At 49.8% G+C, this 24541-nt stretch overlaps 2 protein-coding genes across 2 annotated transcripts; one reads left to right on the top strand and one right to left on the bottom strand.

Annotated features, from left to right (window-relative positions):
- The first annotated feature begins 2343 nt into the window (after positions 1-2343).
- NDFIP1 (Nedd4 family interacting protein 1) lies at positions 2344-17986 on the top strand. Its single transcript, XM_058849216.1, has 8 exons — positions 2344-2502; positions 11421-11508; positions 12231-12361; positions 13202-13289; positions 13457-13581; positions 15178-15244; positions 15798-15903; positions 17839-17986. The coding sequence occupies exons 1-7, from the start codon at positions 2458-2460 to the stop codon at positions 15899-15901; spliced, it is 648 nt and encodes a 215-aa protein (XP_058705199.1). The 5' UTR covers positions 2344-2457; the 3' UTR covers positions 15902-15903; positions 17839-17986.
- A 57-nt stretch (positions 17987-18043) lies between these two features.
- On the bottom strand, positions 18044-19709 carry LOC131584291 (uncharacterized). The gene is made up of 5 exons (XM_058849217.1): positions 19030-19709; positions 18910-18938; positions 18698-18804; positions 18583-18615; positions 18044-18517 (listed from the first exon to the last, which is right to left on the bottom strand). The coding sequence occupies exons 1-5, from the start codon at positions 19296-19298 to the stop codon at positions 18044-18046; spliced, it is 912 nt and encodes a 303-aa protein (XP_058705200.1). The 5' UTR covers positions 19299-19709.
- Between the last annotated feature and the right edge of the window lie 4832 nt (positions 19710-24541).

Genomic DNA, 24541 nt, shown 5'->3' with positions numbered 1-24541 from the left:
TTTTGTACTGGAGAAAAAGTCAAAAAACACAGAGGCATGAAGTGATTTGCCTCAAACTGCTTGGGAAATGAAAGCAGAACCAGTCATGTGCTGAAACCACAGCATATTCTTTCTACTGAGCTTCCCCATCTAAGAAAATAAAAATAAATACAGGGAGAGCAGCTGGAAGAAATTGCTCTTACCCTTCTGGAGTCAGTCATGCTCAGACTAGATGGACTAATTAGGCTGTGATTTGCCTCCACTGGCCCCAAAATGGCTTTGACACAAATGGTTTCGCCATTTCTCCAGGATACGTTCCAGCATCTTCTCTGAGGACATGCACAGGTTCCATCTTATTTCAGTCTCTGTGTTGTCCAAGTCAATCACTGTGCAGCTAATTACCACTGCTGCTACAGCCTTACTTAGGGATGTAATCCCACCTTGGCAGTGAGTAAATCCATGCATGTCATCAGGACAGCTCCTCACTGCAGGGAAATTCTCAGTGCAAATTCTGACTCTTGTGGAAAGGTGAAACCAGAGTCTGTCAGTGCCTGCAGCTCTTGTTCCAGCTCCTTCAAAGGCACCTGTGTTGCAAGAACCCTGCCTTGTCCTTGTGTCTCCAGCATTTCTCAGGCGTCACTCTTTGAGGTTATTCATGGCTAAAACCCTTCACGGTTCCTGCCTCTCCTTCAGCATGAGAACGGGGATGTTCATTCATCTCACCAAGACATCGGTGAACTCCCTGCCCCTCAAAGGCAAAATACAGGGAGGAAAGAATCCAGGCTGATTATGGTACGGAATAATGAGCATTGAGGCCTGTATATTTATGACTGAGAGTGCAGTTCAAAACCATGTCCTCAGGCTTCAGTGCTTGCAACTCTCTGAATTTGCAGTTTGGAATCCCAGTGGGGCTGATTCAGCCTTCCTCATCCTAAAGCCGATATATTTAAATCTCATCCACCTTGGGGATTGATGTGGGTAACTTTATGCGAGCCTGACTAGAGCTGAGCCGCACATGTAGAAAACAAATGTTACACAAGCTGAGAAGTCTTTTGGCCAATGTGACACTGAAGAACTCAGAATAAACCAACTTCTCTCACTGCGTGGTTTCCTACACGTGCTCCTTTTGGAAGGAAGGAGCTCAACACCATCTGCTCGCTGTGGGTATGGAAGAGCTGACGGCCAGGACCTCGTGTTTGGTGCAGCAGTCGCTGGCTGTTCCCTGCCTGCCTGGTGTGACAGGGACGAGTGGGGCCATGTGTGACCCAACCTTGGTCAGCGTGCCTCAGACAGGGCTGGTTTCTCTGGTGTGTCCCTGCTGAGGCAGCATTGTTTGTCAGCAGGGCTTTACATCAATGTCCTGACTCCATAGGTTTCACTAACACATCCTGTGGCAGTTTCACTCTGAAAATTATACTTGAGTTCCACAATGTACATGATACGTAGTGCACAGAGCTGGTGGGGTCACTCCTGCAGCTCCGGCGGTGCCAGGGCCGTGCTGCTGGCTCTCGGCATTCCCACACCGGCTCCCCTCACACAGCCGGGCTGGTCCTGCTCACCCTCCAGCCCCAGAGGAGCTGCCCTGGCTGGAAACCAGCCCAGCAGAGACGGACCTGGGGGTGCTGGTTGATAACACACGAGCCTGGCTGTGGGCAGGGGGTGAGGCCAGTGGCACCGGGCCTGTGGCAGCAATGGGGCGGCAGCAGGAGCAGGGCAGGGCCTGTCCCCTGTGCTGGCACTGCCGGGGTCACACCTCGAGTGCTGTGTCCAGATCTGGGCCCCTCACGGTGGGACAGACATGGAGGGGCTGGAGCCAGGGAACGGAGCTGGGAAGGGGCTGGAGCAGCTGAGGGAGCTGAAAAGGGGCTGGAGAATTCCTGAGGGAGCTGGGAAGGGGCTGGAGCAGCTGAGGGAGCTGGAAAGGGTCTGGAGAATTCCTGAGGGAGTTGGAAAGGGGCTCAGCCTGGAGAAAAGGAGCTCAGGGGGCCCTTGTGGCTCTGCACAAGTCCCTGGCAGGAGGGGACAGCCGGGGGGGTCGGGCTCTGCTCCCAGGAACAGGGACAGGAGGAGAGGGAACGGCCTCAGGCTGGGCCAGGGGAGGCTCAGGGGGGACAGCAGCAGGAATTTCCCCATGGAAAGGGAGCTCAGGCACTGGAAGTGCCCAGGGAGGGTTGGATCCCATCCCTGGAGGAGTCCAAGGAGGGGCTGGAGGTGGCACTCAGAGCTCTGGGCTGGGGACAAGGTGGGCATCGGGCACAGCCTGGACTCGATGGTGTGGCAGGTCTGTCCCAGCCGGGGTGGTTCAGCGATTCTGCGGCCCCTCCAGGAACGCTGCCCACGGCGGCTCCGGCGGCGGGCGGGGCGGGAGGCGGCGCGGCCGAGCGTGACGGGGAGGGCGGGAGCGAGCGGAGCCCGCAGCGAGCAGCGCCCGGGCCGCCGCCGCCGCCTCCGCAGCGCCCGCACCGACCCCGCAGCGCCATGGCGGCCGCGGCCGCCGAGCCCAGCACCGGCCGCTACCAGCAGGTGAGGGGCGCCGGCGCCGGGATCGGGCGGCTCCCGGGGCGGCGGGGCCGGGAGCGGGGCCTGTGCTGGCGGCAGCGCCCGGGGCGGAGGCCGCGGGTCCCCGGGGGGTCGGGCCGGGCTCGGCCGCGGGGCCGCTCCCCGCCGGCTCGGGGCCGGCTGTGCCCCGGGCCGCTGTTTGTCCGGTCCCGCGGCCGGTGTTTAGTCTGTCCTGGGGCCGGGTGTTTGCCCGCTCCCGGGGCCGGGTGTGTCCGGGGCCGGTGTTTACCCAGTCCCGGGGCGACCTTGGCGCAGGGCGCTGACCCCGCCGGTCATTTCCCCCCCAGGGCCGGGGAACGGTCTCGCCCCGAGGTTACCGTTAGTTTTCTTCCATCTTCTACGTGTGGGCTCTTCTGAAGTCCTCCTAGGCCAGGGGCTGGCCTGAAAGAGCTCTCTCGGGAATTCGGGTCATTCTTCTCTTCCTGCCTCCCGTTTGTCTGCAGTACCGGCCCCACGGCAAGGGCCGGGTGTCGGCTGGGCCCCCGGTGTGACCCAGTTCTGGCAGGCGCCTTTCTCACATCAGACATGGAGAATTCTTTACTTAGAGTAATGGAGAAATCCCTCAAAACAGCAGACAGCTCGCTCCTGCTGAACCGAGGCTCTCCCAAGAAATCGCTGTGTTGTGACTTTTCCTGGGTAGCATTCCCGGCGTGGGTAGGCTCTCTCTCGGCAGAGTTCGAGATACACCCTCCCATGGGATGGAATACTTGTCTCATCTGACAGCTGCAGGTCTCTGTGGTTTTACATACTGGAAATGTGGAAGTTAAGTAAAACTTAGGCTTTTTTTTCTTTTTTCTTTTTCTTTTTTTCTTTTTTTTTCCAACGCAAAACAGATGTGCTCACTTCCAATGACAAATCTCTTTGTGTTGTTCTGGGACCTGCTAGGGACAGATAACCAGGGCTCTGCGCTAATCGCCTTTCCTGGCAGAGTCCTGCTGCTGGTGTTGACCCCAACAAGTGTCTTTACAAATGCCTTTTCCCAAGGGATCTGCAGCGTGTCCCATTGCCCGGAGCCGTGGGGATGTTCAGAATCGCTGAAGGAGCCCACTGCCTGGTGTTATCTGGCTGATGGACACACTCCTGCTTTCCTGCGAGAGGAGTGTGTAAAGCTGTTGTTTGCCAGCTCGGTGTTGTTTCTGCTCACACCTCGGGCAGAGCCAGGGCAGACTCATCTGCGGAGCCCTGTGGAGATTAGGGAGCCAGGGCTGTGCCAGAGGATTTGCACTGCTAAAGACAAGCACATAATGGAGGCCTGTGGAGCCACTGGTTTAACTGGAGTGAGAGGCAGATTCTCACATGTAAATGTATTTACTTTTGTGCAGCTAATTAGAAATTGCTTCTCTTCCTTTGCCCTCTGCCAGAACCCAAGTATTCCTGTTGTGAAGTGTGTTATCACTGAACTGGCCCCTAATGCTTGTGTTGCTTCAAAAACCCTGCAATCTGTGGAGATGCAGTTGGGATTTAGATAAAGAGAAGATGAGAGAATGGGAGAGTCTCTGTAGCATTGAAAGTGTCTGGTTTTTCCCCATATTTTGAAACTTACTGTGTGTGAAATGTACAATAATGAATGTACCATGTGCCAAGGAAGAGAGACTGATAGTGAAGCAATAACTGCAAGGGCTACAGGTGACTACAGGACCCAGTGGAGGTAGCTGGAGAAATTCACAAGCAGCTCATTTCATACTTTAAATTTTTGGATTATAAGTCAGTGGAGGAATTTTTAAAGCTTGATCTTTTTGGGTGATGGAGTAATGCATTAATGGAGTTGGTTATGTAGGTAAGTGGTTCCTGTACTGGTAGATGTGATTTTGACTGTCCAAGCATGCCAGGGATGTATAACTCTCACTCTGGTATGGGTATCCATGTGTGTGTGTAAGCAGCACTGAGGTGTGGGCACTATGGACCTGTACAATATTTGTAGGATTCCTCAAGTGCCTGTATTTTCAGGAAAAAAAAAGGTGAGAGTTAGTGACCATGAACTGAGCACAACAGAACCCGATACCCGAGTTTGAGACCTGTGTGTTTCCTCTCCCACCCCTTCCTCAGCCTTGCAGGTGGGATGTGGGAAGGTGGGAATGTGGGCTGTGCTCCATCAGCAGCCTCTTTCTTCCCTGCAGACTCCCAGCCCGTGTCCATTCACATCATGGGCAGTGTGCAAGGGGTGTGCACTGATTGATTTTTCCAAAGCCAACTTCCTAGCCCTGGCTTTGTTCAGGCATTAGATAATCTGCTAAAAAGTGGCCTGCAGTGATGGCTTTGGGTGATGTGAGTCTCAGCTCAGCGCTGAGGAACTGCAGCTCCATGTAAAATAAAACGAAAACTCTGGAGAAGGGATTTCAGCCTCCCTGATCCCTTCCATGGGGAGCAGGGCTGGGACAGGGTCAGACTCTGGATCTGGATCCTCCTCTGCAGGCCACGTGCAGGGGCTGCGCTTGTGGAGGTGGCAATGGAGAGGTTTGGGAAGAAGGAGAGCTGCAGCCCGCCCTGGTGCTGTTATTCCAGGCACTGCTGTGTCCCCAGAAAGGGCCACTGAGAGGCTGCTGTCATTTCAGTCTGCCTTTGGGAAAGTTAGACAGGGATGTTGTTGGGATTAGGGGGTTTAAAGCCTTTCCAGCATAACCCTGGATTGAGGGTTCAGTTGGCAGAACTGTATTTCATCCTTGGAATAGAAATGACCCTCCATTCTGGAAAAAAATAGCCCAACTTTAACAGGTTTATTTACACTCTGTGTTTTCCAGGCATGCTTTGCACTTGGAGCATTCGAAAATATATGTGAGGTGTATGAGTAATGTAAACCCACCTAGGAAATGGTGGGAGTGTTAAATAATGAGGACGTATTCCTTTTTAAGTGCTGTGTCTTCCTGTTCCACTTGTTGAAGGTTTACATGGATCATGAATCATTCCACAAAGGGAGGTGTCAATGGGAAAAATAAGGAAGAAAGATTTTTCCATTTGTTTGTTTTTTGTTCTGTGAAAACTGTAGAAGAAATACAGTGCTGGAGATAGAATGGGAGTAGAATTTAAATCCATGAAGAAGCACAATGCTTCTTTAATATCTGAGGAGGCTGGAAGGGAACAGGGAGGCAGATATCAGTTGCTGCCTTGTGTGTACCTTGTGTTTAATTTTTCAGCTGGAATGGGCACACAGCTTGAAACTAAAAAACGAGAACATCCCAAATATTTTCCTGTCAGCAATTAGAATCAGAAATGTCAGTGAATGTTTCCTCAGTGAGATCCTTGCAGTGTGCAAGATGTGCTGGCTAAAGATAAGAATGGTAAAAAAGTTGCAGGATAGGTTGTTTGCGTATTTATTTATATATTTTATTTTATTTGTAAGCAGAATAGGAGATGCCATTGACATAAACCCAGTAAAATTAGAAAAATTGCAGGGTAAAATTGTTTATGCAGCCTCTGCTCTGAGGTTGTCCTGAAGCTGCCCCATGTTCAGCCTTGGTTGTGCTCAGGTGACTAAAATCTGATTATTTTCCTTTGAAACATCCACCTCTGTAGGCAACAGTACCTGTCAGGTAAGTTTGTAAGGGTTTAGTGATTCTCTGTGGAAAAGTTATTGTAGAATTTAAATATATTCTGTCCCTAAAACTCAAAGGATGTGGGAAAGGCAGGGAAACAGCAGCAGTGTCATCTCACAGCTTGTGTAGCAGGAGAAAATAGCTTTGCATGCCAACTTTTAAATACAGTATTATCTCTGGCATCAGGATGGTGTTGAGCTCTTGAGCTGGGCTTTTTTAGTAACTTTTCTCTCATCACTGAAATTCAGTGGGGCTCAGTAACCCCATTAGGAAGCAGCTATAGGAACAATCCCTGGGGGCTTTGGATTGTTAAATGCTCCCAGGAAATGAGGAACCTTTTTCTGTGGGTTTGGCATCATAACCATACAGAAAGCAAGGAGCAGAAGTTGTGTGTGTGTGAATTCTGATCCTTTGTCATTGGGACGAGTGAGCAAAATTCAGTAATGAGGGGTATCCAATCATTCTGCCCCTGCCTGTTGTGAAATATCCAGATTTGATCTATGGGGGCACAATGGGATTTTTTTTTCATTGAAGATACTTAACCTTCTTCATATGGCCATTTAAGAAATGCGCTATTTTATAATGTTTAGAAGTCTTACTGTAATGCCCTAAAGTCCAGAAAAACATTAATCTGATTCTAAATATTATGAGAAGGCCTTATGCTTTAAGTGTGGGAAATTTATTTACAGCTATCCATGGTTAAAATCTACTTTTTCCATATTAAGACCTTGCTCTCTCAAGACTAAGGCCAATGTGTGGGCACAGGTTTGTGCTGGCCCAAGTTCTTGTTTCCAGTGTGTCCAGCCCAGCCTAACTCCCTGTTTGAACAGAAACGAGGGGATTAGACCAGCTTGTTTCCCAGGACTGAGGAGCATTTCTGTGGTGTCAGGCCCTTGGTTGCAGTGAGTCACAGGACAACACCCTCAGGAGCACAGGTTGTATTTTATGGACCTAAAATAGGTTTTGATTTGTGGTTTTGCCTTTTGGTGGCTCATGGGGTTGTTGCCATCAGCTGGATGCTGCTGCTGGTTCCTGTTGGTGCTCACTGGGTGCCAGGGAGCTGCTCCAGCTGGGGAAGAACAGGTTGGTTTGGGGAGTGGAGGCACAATTCTCAGTCCTTTATTAAAAGGGAGGAGTTTCTCAGAATCTCAAAGTCACTCAGGTTGGAAAAGCCCTCCCAGCCCATCGAGTCCAGGCTGTGCCCCATCCCCACCCTGTCCCCAGCCCAGAGCACCGAGTGCCACCTCCAGAAATTCCTTGGGCACCTCCAGGGATGGGCACCCCAAACCTCCCTGGGCAGTTCCAGTGCCCGAGCCCCTTTCCATGGAGGAATTCTGGGGCTGGCACATGCAGGGCTCTCCCTCCCAGGGCTGGGCTCTGCTCAGGGCTGGCTCCCCAGCACGAGGCTCGGCCAGGAGCATCTCCCCAGGGAGGGTTGGCTCGGCACAGGTGCCAGATGTGTCACCTGAGAGGTGCTCAACACACCTGTGCCAGTGCAGGAGACACTCGGGACTGTCACTGCTCCAGGGAAATGGGCTGGAAGAGCCTATGGGAGAAAACAGTTATTTGCTTGTCAGGGAGAGGGCTGAAGGGTGTGGGTTGGCTTGTCTGGTAGCTTATCATTATTCCTGCTGATTAATAAGGTGATGTTAAGTTACAGGAATTTGCAACAACTTCGGGCAAAAGTCAGGATTTTAAATCAGGGTGTGTTTAATTAAGTAAAGCAAAAGTCAGTAAAAATAACTCTCCTTTTCAGAGTTGGCAGTGACTTTAATTTACTTCCAAAAGGCTGAAGATATGTAATGATATGTGATCTATTGCTAAGGCCAAGCCTGTAGTAATGCTGATTTAGTGTAGTAATGCTGATTTAGTGTAAAGAATATTTACGTGCATTCTCAGAACTTGGCAAAGGGGAGTTAAAAAATAAAGATTCAAAACTATGTCAGCAGCCCATATGCTGAGTTTAGGAAATTTGGAAGAATTAACCAATATATTTATTGGAAATGCTTTCTTCAAAGTTTGCATGGAAATATTTCCAAACAGCTTGGAAGATTTCAGCTTTTATGCTGCTGTACTGTGTATTTTCATGGGACAGGTCTTGGTCAGGACAAGTAGCAACCAGAGGTGATGTCTGCTCAGTGCCAGGCTTCTGATGCTGGGGTTTCTTTTGAAAATAAATATCCCTGGGTGTTCTATCAGTCAACTTTCTGTTGGTTTAGCAGTCTGGTGAAAAAATCCCAGCCAAACTGTTGTTTTAATAACTACATGCATGGCTGTAAAGACTGTCTTATTTTTTAATGCCACAAATAGCAGAACCTTGCCTGAAAAGCTAAAATCCATCAGTGAATCTAGGAAAGAATTATCCCACAGCCTCAGCAGAAGAAACTGAAGTCAGATGCTGCTTTTAACCAGGTTCCCTGGGTGCTGAAGCCTCGGGGGAATTCTCTGGGAGCCGAGTCCGTACCTGGAGCTGTGCAGGGCAGGTGGGAGCCAGGCTGGGCCAGGGCAGCAGCGTGGCCCTGCGAGGCCTGATGAATCATTCTTCCTGTCACATGAACCTCCCTGCTCTGCTAATAGGCACTTAGTTGAATTTTAGATGCCTGGAATCATTAAAAAGGCTGGAAGGCATTTGTGTACCTTGTCCATTAGAAGAAAAATATGTTTTCTATAACTGTAACCTCCTACAGCCTCGAGCTCAACTTCAGAAAGTAGCTGCATTTTTTGTGTCATTATCCATTACCTGAATTGGGATGTTTGAAGGCAGCAGTGAATTCAGCTGCTTTCTCCCACATGACATTAGTGGAAGAACATGTATTCCTTTTTACTATTGAAAGAAGAACCAGTGGTAGGAGTTAATATTCCACTCAATATCTGTGTCCTCTTTTGTTTCATTTCTTCCAGTGTTGTCACATGTGGTGCTTTCCTCCCCCCTTCCTGGTGACTGTGCTCTCAGGCTCTACCTGCCTTCTTTCTTACAGGCATGAGGGGTTGAATTTCTGCCTCCCCCTCACCTGGAGGGCAGGTAACAAAAGGCAGGTGGAATCCAGAGTGTCCCAGCTGTGACAGAGCCTTTCCTCCTGTTAATAGACCAGGTCCTGCACAGGCAGAGGGAGAAAAGAAGTACTGAATTTTCATGGATAGACTGACAATACACATGATGGAGCATTTTCTGAGAATTCATAAACTACAAAGCCGGGGGAATCATGGAATCACAGAATGCTTTGGGTTATGACCTTAAAGATCATCTTTTTCTACCCCTGCCATGTCCAGGCATCCAGGGGCAGCTTCTCTGGGCAGAGATTGACTCAAGCAGTTTGATTCTGTGTTTTCCTGTCCCTTCCATTGTGCCTCATGCTCTGTGCAGCATGGTTTGGGATTTCTGGAGTAATGCTGTTTTTCTAAAACAAAATTAAAGCATGTTCTAATAGGCAATTACTTCTCAAGTTAGTTTGCACTTCTAATGCCGAGCTCCATGGGGTTTATAAAATGAGGCATTTTTGTTTCTTGGAAAGGCTTTGAGAAGATGAAGATGCCTTGCTGTGGTGGGAGCTGCTGCAGCTTCTCCTGTCCCTGCCCAGTGCCCTGGGGCTCTGTAAAGCTGCAGGTGAGGCAGGTCCTGCCACCTCCACCCCCAGGGCCTCACACCCCAGCATTGCTTGCTGCACTTCACATCTGGCCAGGGAGCGGCTCTGGGGATGTGTGCTGCTGACAGCTGGGCTGGGAGCTGCTCCTGCCAGAACACGGATTAAATTTTCATCCGGATCACCGATTTCTCCTTCTTCAAGGAAATGGCTCAGTGTTGTCATGTGAGGACTTCTGAGCCACAAAGCTCGGGGCTGACCAGCACGCTTTTCTTTTTTCTTTTTTGTTCCTGGGGAGCAGAGTGGGCTTCAGCTGCCGTGGAACTGGAGTGCAGGACTGTGGTGCTCTGCTGTTTCACCACACCTGGACTGGCAGACAGTGCTCCTGGTTTTGTTCTGGTGCTTCCCAGTGTTGTTTCCTCCCTTTTCCCCCTCTCAGCTGACCCATTGGACCTGCCAGCAGAACCACTCACTGTCATCTGCTAAGCCCAGTTAAGACTTTCACAGAGGATGTGGATATAGTGTGATGTGGAGCAGACTATAGATTATAGACCTTCACTGGCACAGAGCAGCTGTGGCTGCCCCTGGATCCCTGGAAGTGTCCAAGGCCAGGCTGGACAGGGCTTGGAGCAATCTGGGACAGGAGAAGGTGTCCCTGCCTATGGCAGGGGCTGGAAGGGGATGGCCTTTAAGGTCCCTTCCAGCCCAAACCATTCTGTAATCTTTGATGTTAAGCAGCAAAAGGAGTAAAACTCCAAACCACAGAACACTTGGATAGCCCAGATCTGCATTTAGAAGAGTGAGCTGATTTATTTTCCCTTGATAAGATGTACAAATAAGAACATCCCCCTACGCCCTACACCCCCTGTGTTAAATGCTCAAGGAGATTGGCAACATGTCTCTCCAAAGGAAAAAAAGCAAAATATCCTGGATTGCTTCAGGAGCAACTGTGTGGGATTGCAGGAGGGAAGGCTGGAGGAGACATTGTTTAGTGGTGATTTCAAAGGAGGGCATTGCCTCCAGCTCAGCCCAGTGCTTTGGTCCCGAGGTGCTTCTTTGAGGTGAGCTGTTCTGCAGAACACCTCAGAGCTTTTGCTGCTGAGGTGGTGGAAAATGGAAGGAAGGGAAACATGAGATGGCAGCTTTAACCTCCTTTCTGGCCTGGTCCTGCTGCCTCCCTGATCAAAGCTGCCATGGCACACCTGCCTCGTGTGAGTGGTGCTGGATCTGTGATAGCTCCTGGTTATTTATACAGAGCCTGTGGGAAGCACAGTGCACAAAATAAACCGGCTCCTTTTCAGTCATGCAGTGTGAAAGGTTGAAGGGAAATGGCAACATTTATACTTCTGTGCATCATTATGTAATGTATCCATGGAAAAAACCTTCCTTAGCAAAGGCACAGGCAGCAATGGAGCCTTTTGTTGGGTATCTCACAGCATTGCTTGGACTAAAACAGATGCAACTGCAGCTCCTAAGCAATGTGAGCTGAGGAAGTGCCAGGGAAATGGAAAGGTACTGGGGAGATGTGTGCTGTGCTTTGCTGGAGTCCAGGTGTGTGAGGAGAGGATTTAAAAACAACATTAAAACAGAGATGGAAGATTGATAATTTCAAGTGGGAATGCTTCAGAGGGAGGCTGAGCAGCTGCTCTGTGTCCCATGGTGCTGCAGAGCAGTCTCCTTCCAGAAGAGTCTGTTGTGTGCAATTAAAGCTGTGGGGGTGATGTCAGAGCTGTGAGAACCGCCCCTAACCCTGATGTGTGGTTCTGTTCAGCTGCAGAACGAAGAGGAGCCGGGCGAGGCCGTGCCGGTGGTGAGCGATGCCCCTCCGCCCTACAGCAGCATTTCTGCAGAGAACACAGGTACTCACACCGGGCAGAGGGCTGGGCTTGTCTGCTCTCCTCATCCACAGCTGGCACTGCAGCACCTTCCCAAGCTGTGGGGATCAGGATTGATCCACACAGCCTGTTTGTTGGTACTTGTGGTTTAGGAGATGCAATTTGGCTGCGTTCATCTGATGTCATCCCATCTAGGGGTGTTCAAGTTACAGTTCGCAGTGTTCTCAGTAAATTGAAGACAGTTCAAAATCAAAGTGCTGTGAGGGTTTGTGGTTCCCCTCTCATTATCTGGCATTTGGATGATGATGTGCCCCTTCCTTAAAGGATTGGTTACTTAAAAGGGTTTAAAGAATTCACTTTTCCTGTACTTTCCAAAAAGTACTTCCTAAGCACTTGGTCATAAGGATGGGACTTTGAATCATCCTCCTCTCCTGTCACTAATAACTTTAATAACCACTTGGATCTGGAAACGTGACTGTGTGTGAGTATCCAAGTTAGCAGAGGCACAGCATGTGGTGTTGTTTTAAGCAGAAATGCAGCCAGACATGTTCAGGGAGTGTTCTGTGGGTTGCTGGCTATCAGAGAAGGTGCTCCTGTGCTTTTCACTTTCTGCTTTGGGATGGCTGGGATGGATGGAAGGGTGGGGAATGGGGCTCATTGGAGGTCACCTGGAGCACTGCTCGTTCCCAGCACGGTGTTCTTGAGCAAGTGCTGAGTTCCCTCCTGTGTAACTGTTTTTTGTGCAGCTTATTTTGACTACAAGGATGAGTCAGGGTTCCCGAAGCCGCCGTCCTACAACGTGGCCACCACTCTGCCCAGCTACGACGAGGCCGAGAGGACCAAGGCTGAGGCCACCATTCCCTTGGTGCCTGGCAGGGTGAGTGTCCCTGGCTGTCCCTGCACTGCTGGCTCCAATTTCAGCTTGAACTCCTGCCCATCATCTCTCATGACTTTTAAAGTTTGTGTTGGGCTTTTTGAGTTTTTGAAGCTTTCTGGAGTGGTGATGTTCCACACTCCTGAGAGTCCTGTGGCTTTTTTCTTTTTAATTTTCCTCTGAGCACTGTGATGATGTCAGACATCTCAGCAATGCCAGCATGTGCTAGCCAGATTAGCTTGGCAAGCTGACAGAGGGGCTGTACTGTATCCCTGTGCTCTGACACTGGGGTGTTTGTTGGGGTTTTTTTTTCATTTTTCAAAAAGATTTAGGATTAATTCTTCAGCTGTCTGGCATATCTACCCTTGATGCTCCTGCTGCTTACTTAGTTGGCTTTTTTGGAGGTCAGTGTAGCTGATACAAGCACGATAAAACCATTCTGTCAGAATTATTTCTTTTTGTCTTTTCAGCATTGTCTCTTGTTCAGCCATTCCCTCCACCCCTGCTAGCATTAGAAGTCCACTTCTCATTACATTTCTTCACAGAAGCCAAATTCCTTGCTGAGATGATAATTTTTTGATGAGTTGAAGAATTCTTCACAGTGAGAACAAGAACATGCTTGACTATGTTAAAAATAAAGATACATTTCCTATTCTATAGATAACATTCCATGCCCTGCACCATTTCAGGATGAGAAATGGGAATTTTCTCGTGCTTGCATTTGTAGCCTTTTGAGATTTAGGATTCCAGCCCTTTTTTTGAAGAGTCACACCATGAAGTGGGGTTGCTGCATGGCCTGGGCTGACCTCAGTCCCCCATGTGCTGCCTCCCTGTGCTTTGCAGGATGATGACTTTGTGACACGGGATGACTTTGATGACACTGACCAGCTGAGGATAGGAAACGATGGCATCTTCATGTTGACTTTCTTCAGTAAGTACCTGATGGAATGAACTTTTTTCCAAGCAGTGACCCAAAATACTTAGGGTCCCATTTATGTTTATGTAGCACCAGGAAAAACCTGTGTGCCAAGGGGTTTATGGTATTTTTCCTTGGAATGTAAAGGTGTCTCCACCTGCTGCTTTTCTCCTGTTTTTCAGTGGCATTCCTCTTCAACTGGATTGGATTTTTCCTGTCTTTCTGTCTGACTACTTCAGCTGCAGGACGATATGGGGCCATTTCTGGATTTGGTCTGTCTCTTATTAAGTGGATCCTTATTGTCAGGGTGAGTTGTGTGGTGCAAAAGCACATCCACAGACACTGATACTCTTTTTCCCTAGCAGGTTTTTATGTCATACTGAAGTTAGTGATGAATCTAGTTTTTTTTTTTTTAATAATGAAATATTTTTTGAGCTACTTATTCACTAAGAAAAGAGTTTTTTCATAATTACATGCTGTTTATATACTGGAATTACAATTGTAGTAAAAGAAAGGAAAGATTGTACACCCAGATATGCTTTGGTGATGCTCCATCCCTGGAATTGTCCAAGTCTAAGCTGGACAGGGATTCCTGGGATAGTGGAAGGTGTCCCTGTCTGTGCCAAAAGAGAGGAGCTGTAGGATCCTTTCCAGCCCAACCCAGTCTGGGATTCTGGGATTCATTCTGAGTGTGTCTGACAGTGTGACCTAGATCAGAGTGTGGATTTGTGCTGAGCAGCAGCAATGGAAAATCCTGGGAAAACATTAACCCAGGCAAAGCCAGCCCTGCTTTGGCTCTGCAGCCTGCTGTGCCTTTGGCTGTGCTCTGGAAATAAGGAAATTCTCTAAAACGCAGGATAGCTGGTGAGGAGAGGGAAACAGGGACATGGGGAGGAGCAAGGGCTGGAGCAGCAGTGGGAGAAGGCCGTGGGTGCCCTCTGGTGCAGCCTCCCTGCGGCACAGGAGCAGGGACCCGGAGCAAGCTGCCATCCTGCTCTTAAGTTTTTTGGCTCTTATATTTCTTGGAGGGATTGGGAGAAAATATTTCCATCAGGAAATCTTTATATGGAGCCTGTGAAATGATGGTGCACAGACATTCCTGGCTGAAAGATGAATTTCAAGCAAAGCAGCTCTTTGGCTGTAAGTAGAAGTAGAGAGCATTAATGTCAGAACTGTCCTTTGGGGCTGGGAATTCTAATTTGTAAATGCAGCATCTCTTCACTTTTCTGTTGACAGTTTTTTGGTCATCTTGGTACAGAGGTGTTAAGAACTATTTGCTGGATTAAGAGAGGTGGCAAAAAGAGGTGACATTATTTCTGGGTTTGATTTACAGTAATAGGTTTATCTTTTATTAGGTTTTAAACTTGAATAGAGCAAACCCAGAGGAATGATACTGTATTTATACTGAAACTGTGAACTTCAGTGCTCTCACAGTGTTGGTACCCTTCATTTAATAGCAGTAATTTTCCCAATTGGGAATCTTGTCAATGGGTTCCACAGATGTGGGATTTCTTTCTCAACTGTTACACCATCCAACCTGAATGTGTAATGAATGTGCTGCAAGCCTGCTCTGCCCTTTCAGAAACTGCAGCTGTGCTTTGTAAGCATCCAGGACACAATTTAAACCAGGAATATTTGCCAGTAGTGTCCTTGTGCCCCACTGATTGCCAGAGTTGATAGCTGGGTGTTGAGTCTGTCCCATTCCCCTTGTTTGAGCTGGTGCAGGAAAACTGTCAGTGACAGTTTGTGGAGGAAACTCATTCCTGCAGCTGGTGAAATGCAGCATTCCATGAGATCTCTTGTGTGCAGCCCTGATCTGGTTACTGCTAAAATTGCTGGGAATAGATTTTAGTTCACAAATTTCCATGTGCTCTAAGCTGTATTTTTTTTTTCTGTTTTCCAGTTCTCCACCTATTTTCCTGGCTACTTTGATGGCCAGTACTGGCTTTGGTGGGTCTTCCTTGTACTAGGTGAGTGTCTGTGGGGGGGAAAGATGCTTAAAAACTCTGTAAAGTCAGAATTTTGTGAACATTCCTGGCTGTTAAATAAGTGTGTGTAGATGTAAAGATGAAATGTGACCCTCATGGTCCTCTGACTGAACACATTCAGGTTTTAAAGGCACATGTAAACACTGTCTTTCTGTTGCCAGTTCTTGGTGGCAGCATCCAGAAGTTAAGAAGAGAATAATGCTTGCAACTGATGTTGTGTCTGCTCTTGCATCCTAAATGGAAGAGTGGATTGTTGCCTTCCTCATTTTATTTTCTTTTTCCTTCTTTGGGAGTGACAGGATCTTGTTTGGAGTCAAAAGTTTTGTGATTGCCCAAGGAAAGTTTGTTTTTGAAGTTACCTGAAGTGGAAAGATGAGGTGTTATTGCTACCAGAAATAATTACTGTGTGTGATCAGCTGCTGTGGATCCGTGCAGGGACGAGGTCCCTCTGTAGTGGTGGCAGGAGTTCAGCTGCTCCCTCTCCTCCAAGAAGCAACACCTGAGTTAACTGGACAAATGTGTCTCTCCCCTGCAGGTTTTCTGCTGTTTCTCAGAGGATTTATTAATTATGCAAAGGTTAGGAAGATGCCAGACACGTTTTCCACTCTTCCCAGAACCAGAGTTCTCTTTATTTACTAAAGGTAAGTTTTCTGCTTTCCTGAATTTGTTCTGCTTTGATTTTAACTCTATTTAGTGACTTTTCTAGGCTACACTTTCCATTGCTTGAATATTTTTAGAACTCAGGGGAGCAGGGAACAGTTGTTTCTTGGTATCCCCTACCCAACCCCTGAGTCTGCAGAGCCCAGACTGACCTGATGGGAGGCAGAGGAACACTGGACATTTCTCCCTGAGTTTCTGCTGTGAGGAATTGGATATTCTTTTGATTCCATGCCTAGATACTGAGAGAACAAAACCTGTGCCCCTCGGCACTGCAGTGTATTTGGCAAATGTGTCTTTGAGAATAAATCACATGCCTGAAACACGTGGTGTGTCCCAAACCCGAGGAGAGGTCACAAAATGCTGTTAGAGGGGCAGTGCCTTTGGCTTGTGTCCCAGAACAAGCAATTTGTCTGAATTGTGCTGTTTGAAATTGCTGCCAGGTTCCTGAAGAAGTGACACCCTTGCACACCTTTGCTCTCCTCAGACCTCTTCCACACACCTGAGCTGAAAATCTTGCAAAAACCTGAGTGCCTGGGAGTCTTTTGCTTCAGTGCTGAGCCTCAGCCTGCCTGCCCTAATGGGGCTTTAAAAAGGAGGAGGCTTAAGTAGCTGAAGGCTTGTAGCATAATTTCCTGCTCACAGCAGATAATGGCCTGGCATTAACTGTCCCTCCCCGAGGGGAAGGAAATCCTGGAATAGGTTGCTTCCCAGCTGGGGAATGCAACATGATTCTCCCTTTAGAAATATCATAATAACACTCCATTTCCCCAGACAGAGGCAATTGCAGCTGGGACAGTCAAAGAAACCAAACCAACCCCAGCTTTAAATTGGGGGTCATTAAATTGTTGAGATTTGAAAACCGAGCCTTGGGTTTCCAAATGCGCTTCCCTTTTATTAGAAACTGCAAATTGCCCACGATTCTACTTCATTTCCAGTCTGTGAGGAGAACCTGCAGCACAGAACAGCCTTTGTGCAGTGTTTTCCTCTGGTGATAGTGTGTAAAAATAGTTCAGCCAATTTCTTTACGTGTTTCAGTTCTGTTTAACAAAGTTCTGGTTTGTGACATCCTTCAGGATCTGTAATATCCTCTCAGATTCCTGCTGAGTCACCAGAGGGTTGATTTCCCCCAGTTTCTGGTTACAGAATGTGAGCATTTAAAGTCAGCTTTATCTCTGTATTTTCTCTGACTGAACAATTTTTTTAAAATTTTGCCCTTTTACCAAGACTTCATTTTTTTATTTCCTAAAGGAACTCTGTGGTTTCTTTTTGCACAGACTTTTCCTATGTTTGAAATTTGAAATTACAGTTTTAGAGACCTGGCTTCACTCCTTGCTTGTGGAGGTGTAGAGTGTTTGAATTCTTACTTATGTCTCATTTCAGAGCATTTTCAAAAAGCACTTTTTCTTTTAGATATGCTGAGATAAATGTCCAGAATAATTCATAAACATTACAACTTCAATACTTCCTCTGAAAATAAATCTTCAATCCTGAATTCTGAGTGAGGAAACCACAAAAAACTCAGATTTTTAGTGTATTATTGTTCTTAGATGAGATTTCCTCTTGAGGGTGTGATGCAAAGGGCACAGTGAGGGGTTATTTTTATTACAGAGCGAGGACAGTTTTTAGAAAATTAGGAGGGGAGTAATGAGTGCAAACCAGAAAATACAGCCTGGTGAAATGACTCCTGTGGAAAGCTGGAGTTTACTATTCCAGCTGTGTGTGCAGTAACAGACACAATCCTGGTGTGATCCTGTAAAATACACACAGATTGCTGAGCATTTTGCTGGAGTCACATCATTGTGTGCTCAGACACTTCATAAGCCCTCAGACATCCTGTGCTGTGTGAACGACATCCTCCTGTTATCCAAAATAACCCTCTGACTGCAGTTTCAGTGTTCAATATCCTTCTTCAACAGATGTTTTCTGGCAAATGTCTTCCTGCATTAGTGAAATCCCCCCCAAGAAGCAGCAGGACACCTGCAGGAAGTGAATCAAGGCTCTGGAGCAGAAGAAAAAATAATCACCTGCTTTAAAATAAATAAATAAAAGTACTGTTGGAAAAAGAAAAAAAAAAAAAAAAAGGAGAAGCATTTCTTTCTATTTGTTTTTAGGTGTAAAATTTTAATAATTAACGCAGAATTCTGTAATTGTTGACTCATTAGTGGCTAATGTTTGAAGCAGCTCTTGCAGTGAGTCTGTGGCGTGCTGATGAAGGCGTTCAGCCCGAGTTTGTGGTGCTTGGGCAGCGGGAGCCGAGCCGGGGCCAGCAGGGGCCAGGCTTGCTTTAGTTCCTCCTCCAGCCTGGGAGCTGTGCCTGTGCTGAGCAGGGTGTGACACTGTCCTGTGCTGTGTGACACTGTCCTGTGCAGGGTGACATTGTCCTGTGCAGAGTGTGACACTGTCCTGTGCAGGGTGACACTGTCCTGTGCAGGGTGTGACACTGTCCTGTGCAGGGTGACACTGTCCTGTGCAGAGTGTGACACTGTCCTGTGCAGGGTGTGACACTGTCCTGTGCTGTGACACTGTCCTGTGCAGGGTGTGACACTGTCCTGTGCAGGGTGTGACACTGTCCTGTGCTGTGACACTGTCCTGTGCAGGATGTGACACTGTCCTGTGCAGTGTGACTCTGTCCTGTGCAGAGTGTGACACCCTGTGCTGTGTGTGACACTGTCCTGTGCAGGGTGTGACACTGTCCTGTGCTGTGACACTGTCCTGTGCAGTGTGACACTGTCCTGTGCAGAGTGACACTGTGTCCTGTGTAGGCTGTGACACTGTGTCCTGTGCAGTGTCACCCTGTCCTGGACAGTCTGTGTGTGCTCTGTGTCCTGTACAGCCCATGTATCTCCATGTGCTCTGTGTCCTCTCCTGTCCATCCCTGTCCCTCCCTGTCCATCCCTGTCCATCTCTGTGTGTCCCTGTCCCCCGCATCCATCCCTGTGTGTCTCTGTCCCCCGTGTCCATCCCTGTCCCGTATCCATCCCTGTCCCCTGTGTCCATCCCTGTGTGTCCCTGTCCCTGTCCCCCGTGTCCATCCCTGTCCATCCCTGTCCATCCCTGTGTGTCTCTGTCCCCCGTGTCCATCCCTGTCCCGTGTCCATCCCTGTCCCCTGTGTCCATCTCTGTCCATCCCTGTCCATCTCTGTGTGTCCCTGTCCCCCGTGTCCATCCCTGTCCCGTGTCCATCCCTGTCCCCTGTGTCCATCTCTGTCCATCCCTGTCCCCCGTGTCCGTCCCTGTGTGTCCCTGTCCCCCGTGTCCTGTCGGGGGTGGCTCTGGAGCTGGGGTGGCAGTGCAGGGTGGCCGTGCTCCTGCAATCCCAGCACTGGGGGCCTGTGGAGGAACAGAGCTCGCTGCAGTCCAGACTCGGAGGTGGCATTGGGAATTTAGAGGTGGCACAAGTATTAACTTTTAACAGTCTTTATTCTCGGTGTTGTAGTATCCTTTCCTTTCGCACCACCAACTGTTTGGGCTCTCCAGGGGTTTTCACAGAACGAGTCTGTAGTGTAAAACTGAAAGATCATGTTGCAACTTTGTATAAAAACCATCTTGCAAAACAAAGGCCTTTCTTTTTTCTTTGGCTTGGGACTTTTGAGACAATTCCTAACATACCTGTAATTCTTGCTTTTATAATTTGTGTTAGCAGAGACTCTGATGCGTTGGAAATGTAGATTTAATGTGCACTCCTGTGCTTTCTGCCAAGTGGTCATTCACTTTGGAGTTTTACTATGTTCAACCTGTAAATACAGCAGAACGTCAATAAATGTCACTTCTGTAGCGATTGTTGCTGTGGGACAATGTTTGTTTGACTTTTCATGTGTTATTGCACCTGGTTACCAATGACAAACCTGGATTATCCAGAGGCATTCCATCACTTTCCATGGAAGGAGTAACACAAATCTCCAAGGTGTCCATCTTTTTTGTAATCAAGCTTGTCAGAAAATGGTGATTCCGTTTTGGGGGATTTGTTGGATTTTTTGGTAGTTTCATGACTTAACCTGATCCATGAGACTAGTTTTGGTTCACAGCTGAACTTCTCAAATGTCCATTCCCCACAAACAGGCAGCTGGGGCTGACAGAGATGGATAGAGGTTCCACAGATTCTTCTTTAAACAGGAATAAGTGAACACAGAATTAGGAATTTTATCCTACAAGGCAAAATCTGCAGCATTGGGGAACTCTGAATCACATTTGCCCAAACTTGGTCGATCAGCCTCGTGTTTGCTCTCATGACAACTGGGCCTTATTTGGGTTTGAATATCCAGAGAACTGGAATATTTGGCATTCCTGTTCCTCCTGCTGTGGTGGCAGCAGACACCTCCAGCTCCGTGTTCCTGCACACAGAGGCTCGGGGAGGGACGGGTGGGTGACGGTGGCTGTGTTCACTGTGGGTTCACACCAGGCTCCAATACTTGTTTTGGGGCTGTGACAGCTCAGCCACTTCACACCACGTCAGTGGCAGGGCTGTGGTCACCTGCAGTGACCAAATAAACACCTCTGGCCCTCCTTGGCAGCCAGGCTGGGGATGGAGGCTCTGGGTGCTTTGCAGAGCTGCTGTGCCCTGCTGGGAGGAGAGCTCAGGACCACTGCCATGGGCACGGAGGGACAGGACAAGGGGAATGGCTCCCAGTGCCAGAGGGCAGGGCTGGATGGGATTTTGGGCAGGAATTGTTCCTGGCAGGGTGGGCAGGGCTGGGTGGGATTTTGGGCAGGAATTGTTCCTGGCAGGGTGGGCAGGGCTGGGTGGGATTTTGGGCAGGAATTGTTCCTGGCAGGGTGGGCAGGGCTGGGTGGGATTTTGGGCAGGAATTGTTCCTGGCAGGGTGGGCAGGGCTGGGTGGGATTTTGGGAAGGAATTGTCCCTGGCAGGGTGGGCAGGGCTGGGTGGGATTTTGGGCAGGAATTGTTCCCTGGCAGGGTGGGCAGGCCCTGGCACAGGTGCCCAGAGCAGCTGTGGCTGTCCCTGGATCCCTGGCAGTGCCCAAGGCCAGGCTGGACTGGGCTGGGAGCAGCTTCCATGAGAGTGAAAAAGAAACCAAAGTGTTTGAAAAGACGCACAATACTCCAAACATGGTGGCAGCTGGATTAAGGAACGTATTTAAAGCCTCCTTGAACCTGGAACATTTACAAGGTCTGTTTTAGTGCTGATATCTGTAACCCATCACATAAAACACTTCACATGTGGTACTGGGGGGGTCGTTGTGTTCCCCCCAGGTCCTGGGAGTGCCCAAATCTATTCACTGCTCACTGTCACCCCATCCCACTTCTGCTCAGGCCTGGGTGCTGCTTACAAGGAGAATTTCCCCTTGGCTTTTTTTTTTTCTCTGAGATTTTTGGGTAAAGTGGACAAAAGCCAGGCAGGGAAAGAAATTATCAGAGCACAAGGATTAAGTCACTGTTTAAAGTAAAAAATCAATCACAAGATGCATCCTAGAAAGTAATTTTAAGTCATAGGACTTACACGGACACAAACTCTTATTTTGCTAAGCTTAAGAGATGTTAATAAAGCCTTATATCAATGACTATAACAATAAAGCAAAAGGCAGGGATCTGTGCCAGGCTCTGGAGCATCAGGAACACGGTGCCAGGGGATGAAACATGGTCCATGTCCCAGGGCCAAGTGGAGAGAAGAACAAGAGCGCTCTGCACTTGCTTTTAAAAAAAACTCTTAATAGAAGCCCTGCCAAGAAAGGAATCGGTGTTTCCAAAATATCCATCACCCCTCAGTGAGCTCTAGCGGGCCCTGAGCTGTAACCTGGGGTGTTCTGCCCTGGAGCCACCTGGGCACGAGGGGATCCCCCCTGGAGCATCCTTGGGGTGCGAGGGGGCTGAGGCTGGGTGTCCCCTGCCCGTGGAGGTCACCTGCAGCGGTGTCACCTTGGCTCTGCAGGCAGCATGAGGGGCTTGGTGGGCCACAATGCCCCGTGCCACAGTCACACAGCACAGGGACAGAGTAGGTGGCAGCTCAGAGGAGCCATGGGAAGAAAAGCCCATCTTTGACCAGAGTCTGTGTTTGTTTTTGTTGTTGCTTTAACCAAAGTGGCCGGAGCGCGGTAATTAAAGGCTCAGTGGCTCTAATTGGAGTAGGTTTAAACTCGAGGTCAAAATCCCTTCTGGCACTTCCTCTGCCTAATAACCATCAACAGAAATCAAACAAATCCCAGCGGCTCCAGCCCCCAATCTCAGCGGTGAAGGCGGTGGTGGTGATAAGGGAGCTCAGAGAGCCCCTCTGTGCTGGGGGACAGCGGGGCTGGATGGGATGGATGGGATGGGATGGGATGGGATGGGATGGGATGGGATGGGATGGGATGGGATGGGATGGATGGGGATGGATGGGATGGGATGGGATGGGATGGGATGGGATGGGATGGGATGGGATGGGATGGGATGGGATGGGATGGGATGGGATGGGGATGGATGGGATGGGATGGGATGGATGGGATGGGATGGGATGGGATGGGATGGGGATGGATGGGATGGGATGGGATGGGATGGGATGGGATGGGATGGGATGGGATGGGATGGATGGGGATGGATGGGATGGGATGGGATGGATGGGATGGGATGGGATGGGATGGGATGGGATGGGATGGGATGGGATGGGATGGGATGGGATGGGATGGGATGGGATGGGAACTAGGATGGGATGGGATGGATGGGGATGGATGGGATGGGGATGGATGGATGGGATGGATGGGATGGATGGGATGGATGGGGATGGATGGATGGGATGGATGGGGATGGATGGGGCTGTCCCTGGGGCTGTCAGCCCTTGGCCGGGGCTGTTGGGTTGTCCCTGGGTTGTCCCTGGGTTGTCCCCGGGCCGTCCCTGGGCTGTCCCCGGGCTGTCCCCGGGGCTGTGACACAGAGCCAGGATGGGGCACCGTGTGCAGGAGCGAGCGCTGCCGGCGCAGCCCCGGGACAGGAGCAGAATTTCACCGCAATTCCCATTGCTCTGTGCAGATGAGGGCAGCGGGGCTGTGCTGGGATGGAGGAGGAGGTTTCACAAGCCGGTGCCGGTTCCTGGGAGCCCGGCGGGGGTTGTGCCCCCCCGGCCACCCACGGCTGCCGCTTCCTGCCACCGCCGAAGGTCACTGCCCTCGCCACTTTAACTGCTTTGCTAATTATGCCCTAAGCTGGACCTTTAAAGTGAGCTGGGAGGAGTAAAAAAAAAAAAAAAACCAACAAAAAGCCAACAGAAAGAAAAGCAAAGGGGTTGCAGATGTGCAAAGGCCGGGCTCGGCAGGGCCGGGATGCAGCGGGGGGAGCGTGGGGCCATCCCCCCCTGCCCATCCTCACCGCGACACCGCCCGCAGACTGTGTCCTTGTGTTCGGGATCCTCCCTGTGCCAGCCCCGCACACCGCTGCAGCAGCTGGATTAAAGGGATCTGAGCTCTTTACCGTGCCCTGTTTTCCATCTGGGGGGTTTGTTCCCATGCCCGATGGAAGTCGCGGCTGCCGCAGCCAAACTCTCCCGCATGGGATGGAGACGCAGCTCCTGGGCTGGGAGCGAGGAGGGGACACGGAGCCGCTCCTGTGCCCTGTCCTGTCCCCAGCCAGCCCATCCTGCCACGGCCCCAAGGGGCTGAGGCACCTCCTGCTGCTCCTTGATGGAGGCTCCGGGCTCTGCTGGGGCTCTTGGGCACACGGGGCTCCTTCCAACAGGAGCACGGAGCAGCCAAAAAAGCCATCGAATCCCACAGTGATTTGGATTGCGAGGGACCTTAATGCTCGTTTCATTCCATGCCCTGCCACAGGTCACCTTCCACCGTCCCAGGCTGCTCCAAGCCCCGGTCCAGCCTGGCCCTGGGCACTGCCAGGGATGGGGATGAAGGAGGAGCTGCAGCCACCCCAGCTGAGCCCGTGCTGCTCCCAGGGCAGTTGTGATGGGTTTGTGGTCACTTCCCACTCCTTCCCACAGCTGGGAGAGGGTGGTGATGCCCAAAAGCCCCAGCTCTGGGTGGGTGTTTCTTGTTCTGGGGCTCCTGTGCCTGCAGCAGGTCATGGGAGCTTTCTCTGATGGAAAACCTATCTCCCCTGCACCCCGACCCTGCTCTGGCACCCCAAATAAGCTGAAACCTGTGCCAGCACCATCCTTTGCCATGGAATGCACTCCTGGTTTGTGCTGGGGCTTGTCTGAGCTCCTGCTTGATTTCCCAGCTCACTGAGGTAAGTGAGAGCAGCACGAAATCCTCCTGCTGGTATGGAGCACTGGGACATGGAGGTTTGGGTGGAGAAGCTCTTGATGGAGCTGGACAGGTCCCATCTCAGACTGACCCTTGGGCTCAGCCCCACCTGGGCTCCCACAGAGGGACCACAGAGCCTGGAAGGGTAAATTCTCTTCCAGTTCCCGAGGAGAGAGAGAAGGGGTTGGATCTTGCACTGATTGAGTAAAGGTGGGATTGGGAAGCAAAGATCCTTGTGCTGTTTCCTGGTGCCAGGGTGGTTTGGTGGGTACCCCCAGTCCCAGAGGGGGTTACCTGGCCCCACAGGGGCAGCTGCTCAGCCTGGGCAGGTGTTTCAGTGTTAAATGGCTCCTAGGGAGTGGTTTCTTGAGGCATAGGATGCAGAATTCTGTGCTGGGACTTCTGAATGAGTCCCTTGTGCTTGATTCCTGCATTG

The sequence above is a fragment of the Poecile atricapillus genome, chromosome 13 (genome assembly GCF_030490865.1).
Source record: "Poecile atricapillus isolate bPoeAtr1 chromosome 13, bPoeAtr1.hap1, whole genome shotgun sequence".
Taxonomy (NCBI): domain Eukaryota; kingdom Metazoa; phylum Chordata; class Aves; order Passeriformes; family Paridae; genus Poecile; species Poecile atricapillus.
The sequence above is the reverse complement of the archived record's forward strand: the minus strand, read 5'-3'. Positions and strand labels throughout refer to the sequence as shown.

What these genes read in the sequence shown, in the direction of transcription:
- NDFIP1 (XM_058849216.1), top strand. Translation starts at nt 2,458, where the DNA reads ATGGCGGCCGCGGCCGCCGAGCCCAGCACCGGCCGCTACCAGCAG. An exon ending in GCACCGGCCGCTACCAGCAG is followed by an intron (nt 2,503 to 11,420) that starts GTGAGGGGCGCC and finishes GGTTCTGTTCAG; the next exon opens with CTGCAGAACGAAGAGGAGCC. An exon ending in AGTGGATCCTTATTGTCAGG is followed by an intron (nt 13,582 to 15,177) that starts GTGAGTTGTGTG and finishes TCTGTTTTCCAG; the next exon opens with TTCTCCACCTATTTTCCTGG.
- LOC131584291 (XM_058849217.1), bottom strand. Translation starts at nt 19,298, where the DNA reads ATGCCACCTCCGAGTCTGGACTGCAGCGAGCTCTGTTCCTCCACAGGC. An exon ending in ATGGACAGAGATGGACACAG is followed by an intron (nt 18,939 to 19,029) that starts GGGACAGGGATG and finishes ACACGGGGGACA; the next exon opens with GGGACAGGGACACACAGGGA. An exon ending in AGGGTGACACTGCACAGGAC is followed by an intron (nt 18,616 to 18,697) that starts ACAGTGTCACAG and finishes TCACAGCACAGG; the next exon opens with ACAGTGTCACACCCTGCACA.